Here is a 10,265-nt window from a genome sequence, read left to right as displayed (position 1 = left end):
TGTAAAACTGTTGCAACAGAGAAAAAGGAGCTTTAATCTGCATCTTACCTGTGATGTCATTTACAAAGGAGGACTGCGTGTTTGGTGACAAACTGAAACATTATTCTATTTCCCAAAACTGACCTTCATTCCCTTAACAGGCTGAAAAATCAACTCCCCATAAAAACAAAATGGGCATCTTCTGAGGTCCTTTGGTATGGCTTTATTTTGTCCCTCCAGTCGCCTGTTTTAAAATACAGATATGTTGTTTGTGTTGAAATAATTGTGTTGTGAATTATAAAAAGCCCACAAACAAGAACTATTTATAGCTGTGTGCAGTTGAATGATATTATGTTCATTGTGTTATGCTGTGGAAACTTAGAACTTGGATTGATGGCTATTGCTCCTGACACACTGGGCGGGATTTTCCCGTTTCCCACCCCCACGGTGCAGGGAGACCCAGGAGACGCCGGAAAACCCAGAGGTTTCCTGGCACGTGCATGCGAGGTAAAGGGCGGGTTCTCTGCCCGACTGGAAGCCAGCAGGCTGGCAGCTGGCTTCCGGTCGGGCGGGGAACCTGAACCAGGAGGCCGCAGGACCAGGTAGGTGCTGGGCCCAGCGTGGTTGGGGTCAGGGTGGGGGGTTGGGAGGGGAGGGGAGGGTTGGGCGTTGGGGTTGGGGGGGGGTCCAAAGCTGGGGGTGTGAGGGTGTACGATCCCCGACCCTGAGGCTGAGTCGCAATCCCGGGGGGGGACAATGATTCCCTAACCCTGAAATGGGGGTTCCAATCCCCGACCCCGGAGTGAGGGGTGCAATCCGATTCCCATGGGATGCGGGCTTGGGGAACTTGGCCCACAAGGATTGCTCCATGAAGCTGTTCTCGCCTTGAATCCCGAGCCCCGGGATCCTCGGCCATCTGCAGTAAAACCAGCAAAGCAGGTTAAATCATAGGCTTCAGGCCTTATTATCATAATTAAATTGCCAATTCGCCTCCTAGCCGTAGGTTGGCTGTCCGCCCTCCTTCCCACCTGAGTAAAAGATGAAAGTGGGCGGGTTGGAGTTGGGGTTTTAGATTTTGACAACTTTCACTTCCCCCCCTCCCTCTCCTCCCTCCCCTCTAACCCACACATTGTTTTCCTGTGAAAATTTCAACCACTGAGTTTTTCAATCCTATCTGTTCTGTTATTGGGAAGGGTCAATCTGAGGTTGGTGCTACCCCAGAGGGAGGTAAGAGTTACCACAGATACACAATTCCAAACAACAAGTTATAGACGGACTTTGATAGAAGTGTACGGAAGACTGGTAATAGAGATTTGTATATATATTCAATTGTAGTCATTGACCAAACTAATCTTACCCATGATTCTCTGTGTGCATGGGAATGTTAGAGGCTGCTCAAATATACGCAAAGGAAGTCAAAAAGAAGCTTTGACTCGGCTTAGGTAACAAGCAGCCACGGGCTGCTAGTGAAGGTCAAATTGTTAAATTACATGCAGAGTAGAAATTAGAGTTTGTTTAACAAAACTAATTACAAAGATATTTAAACTATAGTTAATATAAAGAAACACAAAATAAGGCAGATCATTGGAGTTAAGGTACCTATCTGATAGATTAAATTGAGGTAGTCTGGGCACCATCCAAGACTAGAGAGACAGTTTGAAATGGGCCCTTAGTACCAGACCGGGTACTGCTTGTTAGGAGTAAAAGAGATAAGGCGAATTCCAGTGTGGTAAAAGAATGTATAACATGGACAAAGTAGAGTTGATGGAAAATTGCTGGAGGCAGGAGTGGCCAAGATATTACCTTGGGTCTGAGTGACAATGGTATTTTGACCAATAGAACCGATTAAAAAAGGTCATTTTGTCAAAGACCATATATGGACACTGGCCAAACGAACCTTTGATAAGAAATTGGTTAAAACATCGATATTCAAGGAATAGCTTCACACAGAGACTGCTGGGAAAGCAACGAACAGATTGAAGATGATGTCACCTGTGTCGGAGAGATTCCAGAGACCAAGGGCTACGAGCTCTCCTTCAATTATTGCCTTTTGTTAAGTATACTACACTGTAAGCTTAATAAATCTTGATCTATTGCTGCCTGTTGGGGTCTTGTCCAAGAACCTTTAAAAAGTTCTACAGAGGCCTCATCTGCCTTTATGGAGTATGCACAGTGTGGGAAAACCTCACAAAAAAAAGATGAAGAATAGAATATTCAATTATATTTTCTACAAAACAGGTTCAGATGTGTGGCTTGATCCAATTGGAAGTGTCCATAACCACGGTCAATTCTTTCAACAGTTCATCTGTTTTGCCCAAAAGCTCATATTAATGTATTTCTGAACTATAAACATAATATTTTACCTTTTCACCAAGATCTCTGCATAATAAACTTCCCTCAGAAACCAAAACAAGTGAAAAAGAGATTACAGTGGGGCACAAGTGGCTATTGAGGAGATCCCTGAATGCTCAGCAAGTTGACCCAGTGAATAGATGAGCGAAATGGACCAGAAAGATCCCAGGTTTGATCCCCTGCCCAATAGTTTAGCAATTACACTCAGTGCCTTTAACAACGACCAGTGTGGGAAGTAGAAACATTCATATTGGCCCAGTGAGGTTCGCCTGAGGTTGAGGCACATTTTGAGACAGTGCATCTTATATCTGATGTGGAAATGCTTGATGCTTGAGTAGCCAAAGTGGAAAACAGTGTTTCTTTTCCCAACGTGGATATCCCTCACCTGGAGCCTGGCAGCATCCATGTTGATGATTAAACACATACCTGCCTGCCAAGTGGCCCCATAATTCCAGGCAGTCCAGGTGAACCATTCTTGCCTCTTCTACCTCGGTCACCCTATTCAAAAAAAAACATATGTTTGTATCATTAAACCATTGTCAATAATATTAATATATCAAAATAAATGAGTAACTATACTGAATAAATACACTCTACTACATTGTCATGAACCATACAGATCAGCAAGGTCCCAGATTTGATCGCTTCTGTGCTCAGTTAGGTGATCTCAGCTCGAGGAGGCAGTAAGAAGCACAACAATTGGCCACATCATCCCTACCACTCGGAGGCATAACCATCAGCCAGGCTTTGATTTCTGATTGCTCTCCCATCATTCCTGCTGGAAGGTGCATATGTATGAATGTTAGCTGAGGACTAGATCAGGATTGGCAGTGCCACTCCCCCCATGCTTGTATAATCCTTCAAAGCTCACATCTGGCCCCTTGACTAAGGTACCAGATTGCTGTTACTGCTTTTGGGGCCATAGAACAGAGTGCACCTTCAGGAGAATGGGGATAAAATTTAACATTACTGCGAACTGCACATTTTAGGGTATCACAGAACATCTCCAATTCACTTCTTGTCCAGTGCCAGTGAGCTACAGGGCTGCAGGAAAATCAGCAAGACCTTTGGGAAATGGTATAAGATTTGTTAAATAAGTTTTAAAAAATTTGTTCTGGGATGTGGGCATCATTGACAAGGTCAGCATTTATTGCCCATCACTAATTATCCTTGAGAAGGTGGTGGTCATGAGCCACTTTCTTGAACCGCTGCAGTCTGTGTGGTGAAGGTACTCCCAAAGTGCTGTTCGGGAGGGAGTCCCAGGATTTTGACCCAGCGACGATGAAGGAACGACAATATATTTCCAAGTCAGGATGGTGTGTAACTTGGAGATGGTGGTGTTCCCATGCATCTATTGCCCTTGTCCTTCTAGGCAGTAGAGGTCGCGGGTTTGGGAGTTGCTGTTGAAGAAGCCTTCCTGGATGATTGTCAAACAGCCTTTTTTCTCCATCTCCAATATTTTAATAACTAATAAATAAAAGTATTTAAAAAAAAAACAATTTTTTAAATTCCCCAATGATTTTTCTCCTGGGTTCTGCTCATAGCAGTATCCTGCATATTAATCTGTGATTCCTGGAGACTCCAGGACAATCCTGGAGAGTTGGCAACCCTACTGTACAAAGGACCATATTAGCATGGGCTGTGTTAGCTGTATCAGTAGGGCGAGGCGGGCGCTCTCTTTCAATTGGTCCAATTAAATAGTCAGTGCATAGACAACTTTACCTCAGTTAATGGTCTGAATATCAATAAAGTGGTGGTGTTCCCATGCACCTGCTGCCCTTGTCCTTCTAGGTGGTAGAGGTTGCGGGTTTGGGAGGTGCTGCCGAAGAAGCCTTGGCGAGTTGCTGCAGTGCGTCTTATCGATGGTACACACTGCAGCCATGGTGCACCGATGCTGGAGGGAGTTAATGTTGAAGGAGGGTGCATGGGGTGCAGTTAGTAGGAAGGCCATTGAAATGGACAGTATACATAAGTTCAAGAGGCAATCAATGCACTTCTGGTATGAGAAGGGATTGAGGGATATGATGGGATAGCTAGAAGACTGGCAGTTGGGATTGATATATGAAGAAAGGACAGAATTGTTGGGCTTAATGGCCTTTCCAGCTCACAAAGTTTCTTATGTTCTAATACAGACTTCTTAATTTAAAAAAAATAACTTTGAGAGCAGCAGCTGAGAGAGTTTGGGGAGCTGAGAATAACAGGAGATTAGTCCCAATCCACACGGTAGAATAAATAATATGCAAATGTAGGACAATTGAAGAAAAAAAATGCATTCAATAATTTATACGTTCCACGCATGAGTGGTGATGATTCGGTCCCTAGACTTGCTGGGTGTAATCTTTCCCAAAACGATGTTCATGCGATAGATGAACAGTTTTAAAGGTTAATTCTGTTTTGCTTTGCCAAAATTAACTAGTTCATCAACAAGATGAATCTGCTTGGGTGGTGCGAGCTTTAGTGGACCACCAACTCCCCACCCAATTGTCCTTCCCACTGCGGTCAATGGTGTTACCTACTTCCTGCCTGGTGGGAACAATTAAAATAGATTCCATAGATTTGATTCGGTTGCTTCAATTATGTGACTTGTTCACCCGGAGAAAACTGAACTCTGAATGACTCCCAGATCCGAAACGAATGGTGATGAACAGAGAAAATAAAAAGCTAAGTTTACCGTTTAATCAAAACAAAATTGCAGAATTAGTTAGAGTAAGTTAAAGATAAAACGTGAAGTAATTGACAATGGAGAAAAAAAATAGCTGAATTGGTTAAAGGTTATTTTCAGAAATGTTTGCTATCAAATTATTGTGGTGTAAAATATGTTGTGGTGAACTAATTATTGTTGTAAAATGAATGTCACAAAACTTTTTGAAATCAGTGAGATGGAAGTACTTGATAAATGAACTGAAAACTGGCAAATTCCCTGGGCTAGATGGTATCTTTTCTAAACTAAGGGATGACATTTTAAAGCACCAAGTAAACTATTGCAAGCTTCACTGGGGCTGGAGAGGTTCTATTAAATAATTTCCAGAACTCTCCCATTGAAAACTATTTTTCTTGCTGCCTGAGAGCATTAGATGCAAGGCACTTTGTTAAATTAACGGTTCTTGTAGATAACAGGAAGTGACTGAAGACTTCAGAATCAGAATGAAAATACTTAAGATTCACCATGGAGGCATGTGCATTAAGCAGTCAATAGGCTAAATGGTTTTTATTTCTCAAACATGTTGGCTGATGCAAGTATCTCCGGCCAAGAATTTATTTGAGTCGCCCTGACAATTACATAAAGATAGTCTCATTAAAACCGCTATGACTTCTTCAACTCTGAGCAGAAACCCTTCCCGAACCTAATCACCGCACCTCCACTGGATGCTTGAACAATCATTAAAATTTCCACAGTTAATTTCCAGAAACATGTTGCTTGTGAAGGACTTTCAATTATAATCCAGGGACAAAACTGAAAATGTTTGACAGTGTGAGCTCTTCTGGGTTATTACGTTGCCCGTCAGTCAAGTGACGATTCTTAGCAAGTACTCCAGGAGATTGAACAGTCAAGCGAACCAGTCACTATAACCCAGTGTTTTGTATAAAGAAATTAAGGAATTATAGCAAGTCACAACACGGAAGGAGGCCATTTCGGCCCATCGTGTCCGTGCCGGCCAACAAAGAGCTGTCCAGGCTAGTCGCACTTTCCAGCTCTGTAGATTACAGCACTTCAGGTGCACATCCAAGTGCTTTTTAAATGTGCTGAGGATTTCTGCCTCTACCACCCTTTCAGGCAGTGAGTTCCAGACCCCCACAACCCTCTGGGTGAAGGAATTTCCCCTCAAATCCCCTCTAAACCTTCTACCAATTACTTTAAATCTATGCCCTCTGGTTGTTGCCCCCTCTGCTAAGGGAAATAGATCCTTTTTATCCACTTTATCTAGGCCCCTCATAATTTTATACACCAATAAGGACTCGTCTCAGCCTCCTCTGTTCCAAGTGTTGTAGAGCGTAGAAATATATATAGACTTAGGCATTAGGCACCTGCTGGATATTTAAAACTCACATAAGCTTAAATGGACACACACATAAAATGGCTGCCCAGGCATTATGGGAAATCAGGTAGTCAAACTGTGAACTGTTGAACGTTCACTGACCGAGCAATAACCCTGTGAGGCCCACTGTAGGAATGCCTGGGAAGACAGAGATAAGAAGGAAACCATCTCCTGTGAACAAGGCCGTGAAACCAATTATTTCAGGAAGAAAAATAAGAGGGAAACCATTTGCTGTAAATAAGGATATATACCAATTATTTCTCCCAGATGAAAGAACTAGGGAGAGAACCTATAAAGCCATCGATCAACCCAAGCTGACAATAACCGAACATATGGTTCCCTGGATATTAGGAGAATTCTATTGGGTTAAAGAACCTATATGTAATCTATAATCGTTGTGATTGGCTTGTGTCCAGCCGTGATGGGCTGTGTAACTGCAGTAAGCTGTTTTGTAACTGTTGTAAAACATATAAAGGTACATGTAACTCTTTGTTCTGTGGAGAGAAACCTGGATACGGTCCTGTGTGTTTCCTCCCCGCTGAGCGTTATTAAATACCGTCAGGCATTGGAACCGACTCTGAGTGTTGAGTGATTCTTCAGAGAAAACACTAACGCTAACAATGGCGTAGTCGGCAGGATTTCCCGGAGTCGCTGGACGCCCTTGGAAAAAAACCCGGGTGAGTATAAAAAACAATTTTTAAGTATAAAGGGTGCGGAAGGTGGAAGCTGGTTGATCGACATGAGGAGACGGTCTAATATCTCAAACGCCTAGCCTGAGCCTGAATTAAGAGGACTTTTGTCCCACGTGACGGCCAGGAACCAAGTAGGCGTAGGGAACACACTTAGACCGTGGGATCGTGATACCGAGAGACATCTTCCGGACCCAGTAGTGTAATTTGAAATACCCCGGGATAGAACCAAGCGGTGTACAGCGGCTAACGGAATCCAAACCTGTGAACAGGGTCGGACCAACGGGCTGAGCGGTGGTAGGTAGTCGTTAAGGATACGTAGAGCACTGCGGGAATTGCTTAAACGCGTTTTTAAGAATTGTATAAGTTTGTGCAACAGCAGAACTTGTGACCTGACAGTAGCCAAGAGACAGTTTACTACAAGTCGCGCTAGAAAGAAAGCGGACCTCTGAGAGTAGATTCCTAACGGTAGTAGTCCTACCCAGGAATGGCCATGAAAACAAGTAAACTCGAGTGGGGACCAGAAGGGTCGCTTACCCGCCACCTGGCGGAAAAACAAAAGAAGCTAATTGAAAAAAATGATTAAAGCAGGGTGGAATCCTCAGGAATTAGTTATGTGAGGAATTATTTAGATAAAACTACGAATTCCCTGAAAGGTCATGGATCCAAAAATAGAGCCGGCCAAAACAAGAAGAGAGACTGTTGTAAATGTCTGATCGTTGAGTGAGAAGTGTCTGTGTGATTTTTGACTGCAGAATGAATTTTTTTATGTTTTCATGTTCCGAAAGTCTGGTTGGAAGAGGAATGCAAGTGTCTGTTTATTTTAGAAACAGAGTGATGTTTGTAATGTTGTCCTGTATGTGGGAAGTTTTAAGACATTTAAGTTAGAAACGCAGGTGTGGATTTATTCGGATGATAAGTTACGGAGCTAGGAAAATAAACAAATAAAGAATAGGTTTGTTGAGCAAAATATTTATTTGACATGCTCACTTACTTGCCGAAAGAAAACATGCAATGATTGATTGGGCTGAAAGACATAAATTTAGTCTCGGAGTGAGATAAAGAATGCTTTAAAAAAAAAGAGCTTCTAAAAAAAAAGTTTTAAATAAAGATTGAAATTACAAAGTTTGAATTGGGATTTTGAGATATTCAGAGAAGGCACAGGAAATACTGAGGTGGATTTAAAAAAAAAAAGAAAAAGATTAAATTAAATCTGATCAGGTCAAACTCCTGGGCAAGTGGCGAGCTATCTGCGAAGGTGTAAAAGGAACTTTTGGAAAATGTTAAAAAAAAAAACAGCAAGCTTTAGTAACGACTTTGAAACTGGAGCATTTTGAGATAACGAAAAAGCACTCAAACTCTCAAAGATGGACTTCATTCCAGTTATGGAGAAAAAGAAAAAGATAAAGACGCCACTTTGAAAGTAAACAAATGATTTTAAATTAACAACTTTATGGAGTTACGAACCCTCCGTGTAAAATACAAAACCTAATTTGAAGAAAGGAAAAAAAGATGTAACGGACTAAATGGAAAAAGACATAACTTACTAAATACTAGTTGATGTTTGCTGTGAAAAAGATATTGGTTTAATTAGAAGAGGAAAAAAAAAAAAATTGGAATAAGTAAAAAACACTCTACATGGATTCGAATTTTCAATTATGAAAAAGTTTCAATGCAGTTTGAAAAGATTTCCAAAATGGACAGTGTTTATCAAAAATGTCCCAAACAGTCTAAACAAGCAGGAGGGTTTTGAAGATAACGAGGAGAAAGAGAGAAATAAAAAAAAACAGAATTGAATTTCATTAAACAAAATTGCTATTGTATGTGTGGTCTTGTTTTAAAACAATTTAAAAAAAAAAAAAATTCTTTGGCAAGTACTTGAATTAGAAGTTAAGAAAACATTGGAGTTTACTCTAATGATTTATGCTGTTTAACGGATTCCTAATTTCGAAGCCAGTTTTGAAGGCACAAAGACTTTTTTTTTCCAGATGATTACGTGAAGTCACGTAATGACATCAGGTCTTCTTACAAACCTGGAAAGGAGTTAACCCTTTCCATTGACAGCCGTTTTATACTGAACATTATTAATTTGGATTTCTTAATAGGAAAAAAAAAGACTCACCTAACAGAGGAAACAAAAATAAAAACAGAACTAGCTTATGTAATAATACTTGCCTGATACAATAAAGAAATAGATATTCAATAAAACAAATTGAAGAGTTAAAAGCTAAGATAAACAGGCTGGAAGAGATAACGGGACTAGACGGATAGTGCAGTGCGCAGCCATAGCACCATCACCTCTGGCAATAGAGCCAATGTACCCCACGGTGGGTAGGTGTAGTCCACAAACCCAACCTAACGGTAAAGCAGACAGCGATGTTTGGAGGAATAGCTTTGGCCTTGGTCATAGGAGTTTGGGTAATATTTAAGTGGGTAAAGACACGGGCGCACGCCCTACAGATTCAGCTCGAAATGGTTCGATTATAACCTTGTGCTTCTGATTTTGCAGGGTGACAGGGACTCTCGTAGAGCAAAAAACTTAACCCCTGGTGACGACCAGGCCGTCTGTTTAAAATTACAGATAATACTTACCGGAATGGGAATACGAACGGCGCTACTCGTAATCTGGATAGCCCTGCGACATGCACGTACCCTGGGCAACACCGACGGACAGCAGAGCACGCTGGAAATAAACAACTATATGAACTATGGAGTCTTGTTTAATTTAACGGCCGGAATGTGCATCCCAGCAGCCAAGGACTGGAGCAAGGACAGGACTTATTTTAATGCATGGTTACAAGTGAATCCTAATAAGAATCCTAATAAGAATAAGAGTATGTGTACAGTGCTCCACGGGTATAAGGAGCAGATGCATTAAACGGAGGGATGTCAAAGGGCCTGATGAATGTACTTTCGGCATAATTTGCGCGCCTCCGGGACAATCCCAGCAATCAGTCATCCGCAAGAAGGGAATGGGGCTGTGTGGGTATTACGAGGAGGCGGGGGCGGCTGCAATATAATTGTATGTATGTTTCTCACCCCCTCCGACACCGCGCCCCATAAGAATCACTACATTGCCCGAAGAACTGCCTTGTCCCATAACTACTAAGGGACCAGAAAATGGGATTGCAATGTACAACGAAGGGGAATTATTGTATGATAATGTTAAACATGAAATTGTGCCTGTTCTGATCAATATTTCAGGCAT

General features: G+C 41.8%; 1 protein-coding gene across 1 annotated transcript in view; it reads right to left on the bottom strand.

The window, feature by feature from the left end:
• col7a1l (collagen type VII alpha 1-like) overlaps nt 1-10,265 on the bottom strand; it is a 505,550-nt gene that overhangs the window by 174,114 nt on the left and 321,171 nt on the right. The window contains exon 74 of the mRNA XM_070898381.1: nt 2,758-2,829. Within this exon, the coding sequence (XP_070754482.1) occupies nt 2,758-2,829 (72 nt within the window). The remainder of the gene's footprint in view (nt 1-2,757; nt 2,830-10,265) is intronic.

Source organism: Pristiophorus japonicus, chromosome 13 (assembly GCF_044704955.1).
Source record: "Pristiophorus japonicus isolate sPriJap1 chromosome 13, sPriJap1.hap1, whole genome shotgun sequence".
Classification (NCBI taxonomy): domain Eukaryota; kingdom Metazoa; phylum Chordata; class Chondrichthyes; family Pristiophoridae; genus Pristiophorus; species Pristiophorus japonicus.
Note: the sequence above shows the minus strand (reverse complement) of the source record. Positions and strands in the feature narration are given on the sequence as shown.